The 13,761-nt window shown below is 45.5% G+C and overlaps 1 protein-coding gene across 1 annotated transcript; it reads left to right on the top strand.

Moving 5' to 3' along the window:
- Positions 1 to 7,195: 7,195 nt before the first annotated feature.
- Positions 7,196 to 10,621, top strand: LOC143829915 (insulin-like). The gene is made up of 3 exons (XM_077321514.1): positions 7,196 to 7,328; positions 8,248 to 8,451; positions 10,437 to 10,621. The coding sequence occupies exons 1-3, from the start codon at positions 7,322 to 7,324 to the stop codon at positions 10,550 to 10,552; spliced, it is 327 nt and encodes a 108-aa protein (XP_077177629.1). The 5' UTR covers positions 7,196 to 7,321; the 3' UTR covers positions 10,553 to 10,621.
- Positions 10,622 to 13,761: the final 3,140 nt, after the last annotated feature.

The following is a 13,761-nucleotide window of genomic DNA, read 5'->3' as shown; positions in this document are numbered from 1 at the left end:
TATCTGGTTACATGACATGCAGGGCACTCTGCTAGCTTGGCTACAGGCTTAGGAGCAGGGGTGGGAGCAGGGGCTGGGGTGTGTGTCCCTACTTTGTAGTAGTTTGAGCATGGGTGGAGCTGTTTTGGGAAAGTCTGAGTCTGCACACAAGATGTGCCCATCACAGGGGGCTCTAAAAGAGGCTGTGTAGATGCTGAGCATGGCCCACCCCATTGGGGCAGCCTGGCATGCTTGCATTGCCAGGTGGCAGAGGGTTACTATTTATAATTTAATTTATAACTTGTCACTGCCATGATCAGCCCATAGCGGGTAATAAAATTATAAATCCCCAGAGTAAAATCCTCCCATAACATAGACCAGTGGTCCCCAACCTGCGGGCCGCGGCCCGGTGCCAGGCCGCAAAGGCCATGGCGCCGGGCCGCGGCTCCCTCTCCCCGCCCCCCCCCGCAGTAAAAAACTTCCCAGGCCGCAAGCTTGCGGCCCAGGAAGCTTCTTACTGCAGGAGGGCGGGGAGAGGGAATCAGGGCCGGGCTGCGCCCGTGCAGGCCATGCCCGCGCGGCCCGATTCACGGGCGCGGCCCGCGGGTGCGGCCCGATCCGCCCGCGGGTGCGGCCCGATGCGCGGGCACGGCCCGCGGGTGCGGCCTGATGCCCTGCTGGTCCCCAGCCTAATAAAGGTTGGGGACCACTGACATAGACCATCAAACTCCACACACCTAGCAGCAGAATAAAAATACCCTCCCTGTCCCCGCTCAACAGAAGGTGTATAAGTACCTGGGGGGGAGTAATAGGGAGCAATGTGATGTTCCCATTCTCTCATTAACTCATGGGAGGGGACCTGGATTTTAACTGCCCTGGCCTCAACCAAAGACCTGGTAGAAGAACTCCATCTTACAGGCCCTGCATGAGCTCTATCAGGGCCCTCAGCTCTCAAGAGCTTATTTCACCAGGTCAGGGGCAGGGCTGAAAAGGTCCTAGTCCTGGTCAAGGTCAGGCATCCCTGGGCTGGGGATCTCCAGCAAATTTGCACCCACAGAGCAAAGTGCCCTGTGGGGGAATAAGGAGGCAGGGGGTCCCTCAGATAAGTGGGGCCCTGACCGTGAATAGCCTTAAATATTAATACCCAAATCTTGAACTTGATCTAAGCTGCAACCGGCAACCAATGCAGCTGCCTCAGGACAGGCTGTATATGAGCCCTCCAAGATGTTCCTGTGAGGACCCTAGCAGCTGGGCCTCCATAGACAAGAATTACCCTCAAATTCCTTGTCAAGTGTGAGATGATAAGTTGCACTCTGACTAAGGTGGGTAGGAATAATGACTGGACTGCCCCCTTCCCACCCGGCCACAGAACCTATTCCTTAGAGGAGTTGAATTTCAGGTATCTCCACTCCAACCATCCAGCTACTGTTTCCAAACATTTAGCGATTGTATCCAGGGGAGAGTCTGGGTTGCCATCCATTAGGAGACAGAGCTGGGTGTCATCCTCATATTGATGACAACCTAGCCTGTAACTCACTCAGCTGAGCTATAGGGTGCATATAGATGTTAAAGTGGGGGATAGGATCACACCATGCGGAACCCCACAGAGAAGATGGAAGCATCACAACTCCACCCCCATCCCCACCCTCTCTGTCTGGTTCTGGAGAAGGGGGCACAGCCACTGAAGGGCTTTCCCCCATATCCTGGCCCCAGCAAGGTGGTGGGTTAACAACTCATAGTCACCCACATCAAATGCGGCTGACAGAACGACAGCCAAAATGGCCCTATCCAGCCAGTGGCAGAGATCATTCATCAAGGTGACCAGCACTATCCCCACCCCATGGCCAGGTTAGAAACCCGACTGGTATGAATCAAGCGCCAAAGTTTCCTCCAAGACTGCTAGGAGCTGGTCCATGGTGGCTCTTTCAACTAACTTTCCCAGAAACGTGAGGTACAAGACTGGGAGGCAGCTGGCCAGGTCCTACAGATCCAGTATTGTTTTTTGTTTTTTTCAGTAAGGGCCACTGCCTCTGGGAACTCCCCAGTTGACAGGGAGAGGTTGACCATTTTTCCTCAGAGAACCTCCTATCCACTGCTCACTTGTCCAAGGTGGTCTGCCTTGCCATTCCCATTGATTGTGCTTGCTGGTACCCACACCTTGCCACCCCCTGGGGTTACTTCCAGCCAGCAAGGAGTGCAAAATGCTCCCTGCAGACCAAGTGAGCATCTCGGCTGCATGAGGGTGGTGTTTTCTGGTGGTCAGCTGACTACTGGAAGGCAGCTTCCCCCCCCCCCCATACTATGCCCTACTCCTGCTTAGGGTTATAGAATCATAGAATCATAGAGTTGGAAGGGGCCATACATGCCATCTAGTCCAACCTCCTGCTCAACGCAGGATTAGCCCTAAGCATCCTAAAGCATCCAAGAAAAGTGTGTATCCAACCTTTGCTTGAAGACTGCCAGTGAGGGGGAGCTCACCACCTCCTTAGGCAGCCTATTCCACTGCTGAACTACTCTGACTGTGACTGATATCTAGCCTACATCGTTGTACTTGAAGTTTAAACCCATTACTGCGTGTCCTCTCCTCTGCAGCCAGCAGAAACAGCATCCTGCCCTCCTCCAAGTGACAACCTTTCAAATACTTAAAGAGGGCTATCATGTCCCCTCTCAACCTCCTTTTCTCCAGGCTGAACATTCCCAAGTCCCTCAACCTATCTTCATAGGGCTTGGTCCCTTGGCCCCAGATCATCTTCGTCTCTCTCCTCTGTACCCTTTCAATTTTATCGACATCCTTCTTGAAGTGAGGCCTCCAGAACTGCACACAGTACTCCAGGTGTGGTCTGACCAGTGCTGTATACAATGGGACTATGACATCTTGTGACATCTTGTTATTTTGATGTGAAGGGGGCTGTGGCCTGTTTTTCTCCATAGACCATGTCTGAGTATTATTTTTGGCCTCTTAAAACACCCCTGCTATTCAATATATAGAACTTCACACAAAATCATTGTGGCAGCTGGAAAGAGAATCAGCTAAAACATAGCCCCCCTCTTTGATATGGGTCACACCGAATGACAAATCCTGCAATGACAGAGCCCATCTCAGCACTCTCAAATCAGTATCCATCCTATGAATAAAAGTAAGTGGGTTATAGGGACATGTACCAAAGAAAATGTTGATATTAGAATCATAGAATCATAGAGATATTAGAATCATAGAATCATGGAGGTGGTGAGCTCCCCCTCACTGGAAGTCTTCAAGCAAAGGTTGGATACACACTTTTCTTGGATGCTTTAGGATGCTTAGGGCTAATCCTGCGTTGAGCAGGGGGTTGGACTAGATGGCCTGTATGGCCCCTTCCAACTCTATGATTCTATGATTCTATGATTCTATGATTCTAGAGTTGGAAGGGGCCATACAGGCCATTCTGTCCAACCCCCTGCTCAACGCAGGATCAGTCCTAAACATCCTAAAGCAGTTCAAGCTGCCCACCCTCCAATAGTGGGGCAAATTTTTGCAACACACTCCTGAACTGCCCATACCATCATTCAGTCAATTTTTGTTAATAAAAAGCTGAGATAACCCACCCAGCTGAACAACATTTATAAATGAATCAGGAACATAAAATCTTCCTTGAGTTCTTCCATCAAGATTTAATCTTTCCCGTCCTTCCCACACATTCTTGCCTGACAAAGCAAGCCATTTCACAAACTCTGGCTTTCTACTAGAGACTAGGGATGACTGCCAGTGGGGTTTGTATGGATTTGGGGGGGGGGGGAGGGGTCCCTGTAAAATCTCCCATATAGGGGTGGCAACCAATTTTTTTTTAAAGGTGAGTTCAGTTGATTGGCATACTAATGATCAGTATGAGTTATAGATGGTCACCTGCGCCAACAAAAATATTTTGCAGATGAAAGAGTTTTTATCATCTGAAAATTACTGGGATATGTGTTGCCTTCCAGACCACTGCACACTTAGCATGTCTACTAGAAATGGAGCTAGGTTGCCAACTACAGTAGTTCTTGTATGCAGTATTGGTCCAAATGGACAGCTTTGAAGCCAAACATTCCTTTGAGGGGTATGGGGGGAAAGGGATACAAAACTATGGCAGGACCATTAATCTAGGGGGCTAGGAAGGAAGTATTGCTTAGGATGGGTGCATAAAGAGACCACTGTTTGGTTTGGGCAGTTCACAGATCTACCATTGTAATTCTTGGCAGTACTGATAAACTACTGCTCTGGTGTATGTTGTTGGGGGGGGGGGCTTGTCAGGAGACTGACACATGCTCAGATGAAGAATTAGAAATTGGCTGCAAAACGCTTTTGCTCACAAATCCTGGTTTTCCACAGGAGAGCAGGGATGATTGCCAGACGGGATTTGGATGGGTTATTGGTGGGGAGAAGTCCTAGTAAAATGTTGGTGATTTAGCCAATTTTATTATATAGCAATGCTGACTCTTTTTCAACATATAAGAGAATTTCTTAGGTTGAGAGGATCATAATATTGGGTTGACAATATATTAGAAAATTTCTTGGATTAACAAAGGTCAAAACTATTTTTTCAGTCAAGAAGGCTGAAAGGCAACAAAGAGTGAGTGGTACTTCTTCACTGAGTTGAAGATCACTTGGCTATCTTCCCTAATGCCAGGTCAGCAGAATCACTTCTTTCTTATCCCATCATACAACATATCTCTGGTACCCAATTTATTGTGTGAAACTTGGATTTTTAATAGGTATTGTTTCCTCTCCACACTTGTATTATTGATGGGTTGATCAGCAGTAAGTGGTATGTTTACATTTCAAAAGACCTCCTGGATCTGTTTTCATAGAATCATAGAATCATAGAGTTGGAAGGGGCCATACAGGCCATCTAGTCCAACCCCCTGCTCAACGCAGGATTAGCCCTAAGCATCCTAAAGCATCCAAGAAAAGTGTGTATCCAACCTTTGCTTGAAGACTTCCAGTTAGGGGGAGCTCACCACCTCCTTAGGCAGCCTATTCCACTGCTGAACTACTCTGACTGTGAAAAACGTTTTCCTGATATCTAGCCTATATCGTTGTACTTGAAGTTTAAACCCATTACTGCGTGTCCTCTCCTCTGCAGCCAGCAGAAACAGCATCCTGCCCTCCTCCAAGTGACAACCTTTCAAATACTTAAAGAGGGCTATCATGTCCCCTCTCAACCTCCTTTTCTCCAGGCTGAACATTCCCAAGTCCCTCAACCTATCTTCATAGGGCTTGGTCCCTTGGCCCCAGATCATCTTCGTCGCTCTCCTCTGTACCCTTTCAATTTTATCGATGTCCTTCTTGAAGTGAGGCCTCCAGAACTGCACACAGTACTCCAGGTGTGGTCTGACCAGTGCCGTATACAATGGGACTATGACATCTTGTGATTTTGATGTGATGACACCGGTTGATACAGCCCAAAATGGCATTAGCCTTTTTTACCGCTGCATCACACTGCCTGCTCATGTTTAGTTTACAATCCACAAGTACCCCAAGGTCTCGTTCACACACAGTGCTACCTAGAAGGGGTATCCCCCATCCAGTAGGCATGCTTTTCATTTTTCTGACCCAGATGCAGAACTTTACACTTATCTTTATTAAATTGCATCTTGTTCTCATTTGCCCATTTTTCCATTGTGTTCAGATCTCGTTGAACTCTGTCTCTATCTTCCGGAGTATTTGCCAGTCCTCCCAATTTGGTGTCATCTGCAAACTTGATGAGTAGTCCCTCCACCCCCTCATCTAGATCATTAATAAATATGTTAAAAAGTACCGGGCCAAGCACCGAGCCCTGAGGTACCCCGCTACTCACCTCTCTCCAGTCTGATGAAACACCATTGACAACAACTCTTTGAGTGCGGTTCTCTAACCAATTCCCTATCCACCTGACTATCTGAAAATCCAGATTGCAGTCCTTCAACTTGTCCATCAGAACATCATGGGGAACCTTGTCAAAAGCTTTACTAAAATCCAAGTAAATGACATCAACCGAATTTCCCCGATCCAGCAAACCTGTTACTTGGTCAAAAAAGGAAACCAGGTTGGTCTGGCAGGACCTGTTGGAGACAAATCCATGCTGACTTCCTTGGATCACCAAATTGTCCTCCAGATGTTTGCAGATTGCTCCCTTTAATATCTGCTCCATTATCTTCCCCACAACAGAGGTGAGACTCACTGGTCTGTAGTTTCCCGGGTCATCCTTCCTCCCTTTTTTGAAGATCGGAATAACGTTTGCTCTTTTCCAGTCCTCCAGTCCTCCTTTTGTGCAGAAGGGGTGGATATGTGAACACGGCCTCACTTTCAGTGCACAATTCTCATTTACAAGAGCTCAAGAGCCGCAGATTAGACTCTTGGCGCTGCTGTAATAATCTTGGCCTTGCATTTTTCCACAGCATTTTGACAAATGTACTTACATGATTTCTGGCTTCAGGGTCAATCAGTAAAATACCAGTGCCATTAGGCTTTAATGAAATGTATAAGAAAATGGGATATGCTGTGTATGTGTGGTGCTTTATTTCATACCAGCCATATGTGATACGCTGCAGGCTTAGTTTAGTTACTTCTAGTGTCAAAGACAAGGCAGAAAACAAGAGTTCTTTTAGACCACATGAAATAAAGTTGTTACAGTAATGTTTCTAAGTTTGTATCTTTTCCTCTAACTAGGAAATGCAGCCTTAGTTATTATTTGCTGTAAGAAAGTGTTGTTGTTTTTTCCCCTTTAAAAGCTGAGTGTAGCAGTGTCTCCTCAACAATTTTGGCCTCTCGCTGGCTACCCAGCAGGCAACCCCCCCCCAAAAAAAATTGGCCAAACAGGTTAACATGTTTGCTTTTTCTTAATTCTGCACTTCAGAAACAGCTGCTAGAACTGACACCTTGGTGGCCACCCCAATCTCAGCACTGCCAATTGCCCAGCATTACTGTAATTGGACAGCTTTAATAGCCCCATTATCTCTCTTGCTAAAAGGGTGACAACAACTCAAGGCCTGTGAAGCAAACAGTGGTGATGAGTGTAATGGGATGGAAACTGCAAACTGTTGCTTGTACTGTTCCATCTTTATGACCTGTTGACGATGTATGCAAAAGATTTAATATGCCCAGGCAGCAAAAAATTTGGTCAGGAAAATGTGGAAAAGGTGGAGCTCTGCCCAAACCTTGTGTCATTAGGAATAGTCAAGGGGCTATAAATATGGAAGAGAGAGACCAAAGTGTCACTTCAACATAATCTTTTTCTTATCTGAGCTGCTTTCAAGTTTCTTCCCGTGTAATTGGATTAGGTAAGTCTGTTCTCCACTGTCTTTTGGATTATCTTCCGCAGGACATAGAACTGAGGGCTTAAAGATGGAAGGTTGGTATTTATGCTGTGGTTTTATGCTGGTGGGGTGGTCTAAAGAAGTGTGCATGCCTTGAATGAATCTTTGTCAGTCTTAAAGGTGCCATTGGCCTCCAATGTTGGGGTGGCCTACAGTAAGGCTTGCAAGTTGGCTTCAGAAACTATGGGAATGAAAAGAGCTCCAAATGCATACTGAACATGCCTTTTCTCTTAGCTATGGGGCTCCACTTAGCAATGCAGATTGTAAATTATGTACATGTGTAATTGAAGCGCATACTGCCCGCATAATAATTGCCAGCAGGGTCCCATTGTTAGCCTGCAGGACTGTGGACCATACTTGTTGTTAAGAGAATGTCATTGCAAATGTATTTTTATTTGCTTTATTTTGTTTATGTTCTTCCTCCAAGGATCTGAAAGAGGATGACTGGCACAAAGTCACCCAGTCATTCTAATCTCACACTATGCACAGCTTCAAATTGTTCATGAAATGTGCTTCAGGGGCACACCTAAGACCTTTTGGCTGTCACCCTGAGCAAATGACCTGGGCGTTTCCCATCACATCCAAGATCTGCTTCACACATTGTGTGGAGGCAAATGTGTATTTCTACTTTATGCCCACACCGATTGCAGCTACCCAAACTGCACCCGTAGTGCATAGATCTGGTAGTCAGAAAAAGTGCACGCGTGTAATGTTTTAAAGGTAAAACATGTTTAAAGATAAAAAGTAACCTGTAAAACAGTCCTCAACAAAATCAAGTCCCCTTGGCTATTAGCATGTTGCTTTTATAATGGGAATCCTTCATATGAAGACGAGCAGGCTGGAGAAGGGGGAGGTCAGCCTTAAAGCACATCTGATTTTGAGTGGTAGAGGCCAAGAGGCAGACTCTTCTCTCTGCTTGAAGCCCATTTCTTCAGCTTGCCTTCTCTTTCCAAGGTCTTGTCAACATCACCATGGCATTCTGGATCAGATCTTTGCCTCTCCTCGCACTGGTTGCTCTTTTGGCTCCTATTGCCAGTCATGCCTTCCCGGAGCAGCGTTTGTGTGGTCGCCAACTAGTGGAGGCACTCGTCCTGATTTGTGGAGACCGGGGCTTCTACTACAACCCCAATAAACGACGAGACATCGAAGAATCCCTAGGTAACTTTTCTGATTACCCGAACAGAACAAATATTAGCCTTCTATATTGCACTATTTCAGTCAGTCATTAGATTGTTGGCTACATTCTCAGGGATCCTGTTTCAACAAGAGGGTATATCTGTCACTGCTTAAGTATTTCAATGAAATCAAGGGCACAAAATAAACTAATCAAACTAATTGGTGAGATTAGTATTTCCATTTTTGCCCGGTTTTCCTGCCTGACCTTCTCTAGCTTCTTCAATATTGGGACTTTAGGATTAGATTTGGTCCTGAATCCCTTCAGAAAAATAGAGGTGCTGAGCAACAGAACATATCCAGTTAACCTTTTGTAGATTAGATACAGATCCCGACTCACTGTACCTTGAGGTTTGGAGACCAGGAATCATAGCTTAACCCTGCCACTGCTCACTGCTTACCTCCCACCACTTGCTGTGAGGGTAGCAATGACTGCTGCCTTCCTCGTTTCTAGTGGTGTCCCTTCTTGTCTGTCTTCAGCTTCTCTTCCCCATGACATCCACAGCCAGACTGGAAGGAAAGGCCGCAGTTAGGAGAAAATGCACCAAGATGACAAGGGGGAGTTTAACAGTGAGGGGCAGCCAGGAGGAAACATCTCTCCTTCCACTCTCATTAGAGGTGATGTAGGGGAAAGTGGCTCATGACAGGGGATTCAAGGGTTCCCAAAACCTGGAAGTCCCTCTGAAATAGATACTACTTAAAGTTGCTTCAAGTTCAAAACACTATGGCCAAACACACCTCTTGAAAGATGGTCTAACAAAGATGGCCTTAAGGAAATACGTTTGGCCTCAACCAGAGCCAGGGCTTTCTCAGCACTGGCTCCTGCCTGCAAAATGAACTCCCCAAAAACATCAGGGCCCTGATGGAGCTTCCTAAGTTGTGTAGCACCCACAAGACAGAGCTCTTCTAACTGAGCTACATCTAACTGGACCTTGTCCTCTCCTTCCCCCCTTTCCCCTCAACTCCTTCAGTTGGGTTTCCAGTGACCGAAGCGAGTCCTCATTAAATAGTCTGGCTGCAGGCAATATTTTTTACTTTTAAATTAATCATGCACTGGTTGTATAGTGTTTTAGGAATTATGTATTCTACTGTGGAATGTTGTGCACTCTGTAGTTCACCATCCTGAGACAGCTAGTCCGAGAGGGGTGGTATATAAATCATATTATAAACAAAGAAGATGAGCACTGCTCATGTATATACCCCATTTCAAGAAGAGGCCAAAGAACCTCCACAACAGCATCCAGTTTCATCTACAAAGCAATCCTGAGCGGTAGGCCTCAAATCTACTGAGAGTCACAAAGAAGAAATATACATGGCTTGGCTGCGTCTTCCCTCCAGCAGCGAGGCTGGCCACAGCTGTATTTGAAGTGAGAAGGGGCTTTGCTGTGGCCTCCCAGTAGCCTCCCTGTCAGTGATTTGGTAGAAGGAGAAAGCTTCCCTCCTCAAAAGGGAACCACAATTACACCCACAGACTCCTCTGCATTGCTCTTGGAAATGCCTCCCTTGCCTCAGTCAGGGGCTGTTAGAGACTTCCTTCACAGGAGAGCTTAAGGGAGGGGGGAGCTAGTTGCCAGGGGTGGCTAACTCACTGGGCGATGGACTACAACATACTGAAAGAACTGTGAGGTGATAGAACTGTGATGAGATGGTCAGGGATGGAACACACACACTGATTGGGTGCCCACTGCTGGGTTGTTGGGGTTGGGTGTGAGTGGGGCTGGGCCAATCAGGACAGACTCCACCCAGGAGGCCTCTGCTCAAATATTTTAACAGCAAAGTGTTAAAATGTATATTACTGTGAAATGTTGTGCACTCTGTTGTTCACCACCCTGAGACGACTAGTCCAAGAGGAGTGGTACATAAATCATATTACAAATAAATTATAAATAAATAAGATGAGCATTCCTAGGATATATAGCTATATATTTAATTCAAGAAGAATTAAATTGAGTGTTCTCTCTGCCTGGCAGCAAATGAAGTGGAAGCCCTGTCATTCCAGCCACGGGACATGAAGAAGAGAGGAATTGTGGAGCAGTGTTGCGAAAGTGTCTGTCCTCTCCATGTGCTAGAGAGCTACTGCGGCTAGATGAGGAAGCCTGCTGGGGAGGCAAGAAAAGCACTTTGCTATTGCAGTTGAATAAAAATACTCAATCTACCTAAGCAGCTTTGCTAATCATTATATATGTATATCCAGATGTGAGCATGTGATGAATATGCAGGGGAAAAGAAAGGAAATATAAGAAAAAAGATAAGAGGAAGATCTTTCCTTCTAAGGAAGGATAAGAGAAAAGTATGCTTGGAAATGTCTGAGCTTTGTAAGGATATAATTAGGTGACATTTCTATGAAATGGCTGCATTCCCTGGTTTCCATAAGCCATGGTTTTAAAATCTTTTTACTTTTTTTAAAGGAGGAGGGGGAGAAAGAGAAGAATAGTGATACAGAAACAAATGCTTTGATTTTAACGCCATCCAAACATCAACAAGTGTTTTTCTGTTGTCTGTACTAAAACCTTTTACTGGAAGCTCAGTTTTCTCTTTTTAAAAAACCTCCACTTTTTAAATTTCCACTCTTCAAAGCACTTTGCCAAGTCAAGTCTCACTGAAATGAAGAGGCTTTGTCTCAAAGCAGACTGAATTAAGAAATAGAGTCCACGTCAGGTAGATGTAGCCTTCATGAAGCCATACCCTAGATATTGTTTTGCTAATTGTTAGCCTTTTCTGTCTGCCAGCACACTGCAGTCCCTTTTCAGAATGACATGCAAGGAAACACTTTGAATAACCCACAGTAGAAGAAGACAACAGATATGGGCTGTCATGGCATTGTGGTTGCAGTGCCAGACTAGACCTGATTACAAATCCTCAGTCAAATATGGTGTTCGCTACCTGGAGTCGTCAGTCTCTGGGTGGTGCCTGGAAGCCTCTTGGAATCTTAAGAATTCCCCTGAGAGTTCCTGGAGAAAATGGTAGCTTTGGAGAGCAGATTCTACAGGATACCATTAGGATTACCAGGTGTCTTCTGGCCATTCCCAGGAGCATTGGGGGGACTTAGCCTGCAGTGGGGGAGTATCACAGATCCCAGGGAGCACCTAGAAGTAACATCACAGTGTCTGATATGATCTAGGATTTCTCTTGGTCTCTGTGTAGGTACTGTGATGTCTCCACTTTGCTATGATCTCCTGGTGTTCTCACTACTGTCACCCTCTTTCTTTTTGCTGCTCCCTTGGTCCAGTGTGTGGGATGAGCCATGGGATTGGAAAGTTGCGTGCCACAATGCACTGCAGTTGGCAAACCAGCCCAAACAGCATAAAGTTGCTATGACTTTATTCTTCTTAACCATTAAAGTTTATGCAACAATTATGTTTACATAGGCTTATAATTTTACCAGCCTGTAGTGGGCAAACTACTTCCCCCAGCTTCAAATGCCAGTGCTAAATCAAATGTGTGGTAAGAGAAAAATGGATGGGGAATGATATTGCCAAAGGTGTGATATGACTTCCAGATGACGCTGAGTCTCAAAGCAGCTTACAATCGCCCACTCTTCATCTCCCCACAACAGACACCCTGTGAAGTAGGTGAGGCTGGGAGAGCTCTGATATGTCTGTTCAGTCAGCAGAGCACTCTCAGGAATATGATGAGCCAAAGGTCACCCAGCTGGCAGCATATGGAGTAGTGGGGAATCAAACTTGCTTTACCAGATTAGATGCTCCTACTCTTAACCAGTACACCAAGCTGGCTCAACAGCAGCACCTGCACCACCACCACAAGCTATGTTAGTACCATAACTGCTACAGAATTCTTCTATGAAGGGGCAGACTGGCTATTAAAGTCACCAGGGAGAGCCCTGGTGGTCTGATGACTGCAGCCAATGTCCTCCTGCAGCAAGGCCAAGATGGTTATCAAATACCCATCTCAGTCATCACCTCTCCAGGATAAACAGACCAAGCTCCCCCAACCTTTCTTCATACGCCTTTGACTCCAAACCCCTCACCATCTTTGTTGCCCTCCTCTGGACACGCTCTAGTTTGTCTACATCCCTCTTCAACTGGGGTGCCCAAAACTGAACACAATACTCCAAGTGAGGCCGAACCAGAGCAGAGTAAAGTGGTACCATCACCTCCCGTGATCTGGACATGATACTCTGTTTGATACATCCCAGAATCCCATCTGCTTTTTTAGCCACCGAGTCGCACTGCTGACTCAAGTTCAATGTATGGTCTACTAGGACTCCTAGATCCTTTTCACACATGCCAAGACAAGTCTCCCCCATCCTATATTGGAGTATTTGGTTTTTCCCACCTAAATGCAGAACTTTACAATTGTCCCTATTGAATTTCATTTTATTCAGTTTAGCCCACTTCTCAAGCCTATCAAGATCATCCTGTATTCTGATTCTGTCTTCAGTTGTGTTTGCTACCCCTCCCAGTTTAGTATCATCTGCAAATTTAATAAGTATCCCCTCTAATCCCTCATCCAAATCATATAAATATGCTGAACAATACAGGCCCCAGGACAGATCCCTGGGGAACTCCACTTGTCACTCTTTTCCAAAAGGATGCTGAACCATTAACAAGTACCCTTTGGTTATGATCTGTCAACCAGTTATTGATCCACCTGACAGGATTAGGATCCATATCTCATTTTACCAACTTGTCAACAAGAATATCATGTGGAACCTTATCAAAAGCTTTACTGAAATCCAGATAAACTATGTCCACGGCATTCCCCTGATCCAGCAAGGTAGTCACTTTCTCGAAAAAGAAATAAGGTGATGACACAAGTGGTGATGAGTTTGAATAAAGAAACAAAGCTAGGAACTCCCAACTGCAAGTCCCCCACCTCACCACTAATTTGTCAGTGTTTGACTCTGCTGCTCAAAAGGGAGCACTCAGCCGAGGTATAAAGAACCTTCCCAGTCAAAACCTGATACTCCAAAGAGTTTCAGTTACATCAGAATTGGGATACCCGTTAATCCAGAAAGTGAGAAAGCATGGTACAAGCTACTGTTGCCCACTTTTTAGGAACCATGGAGAGTTAAGAGGAACTCAATAGGTAAAAATATTTTTTTTAAATGCTTTTACTCCCCAACTTTTCTCTTTATTTAATGAGATTATGGCGGGTTCTCCTTTGTCTCCATTATGCTCCATTATGGAAGCAAAATTAGTATTAACTCTGAGATCAAATAAATATCTGATATCAAGGGAATTCTATCACCTATTTCATTGATGAATACATATTATAAAATTTTCCCTAAAATTTTGGCTTCTAAACAGGGAGCATCTCAGTATTTGTAAATTC

The sequence above is a fragment of the Paroedura picta genome, chromosome 2, assembly GCF_049243985.1.
Source record: "Paroedura picta isolate Pp20150507F chromosome 2, Ppicta_v3.0, whole genome shotgun sequence".
Classification (NCBI taxonomy): Eukaryota; Metazoa; Chordata; class Lepidosauria; order Squamata; family Gekkonidae; genus Paroedura; species Paroedura picta.
The sequence above is the reverse complement of the archived record's forward strand: the minus strand, read 5'-3'. Positions and strand labels throughout refer to the sequence as shown.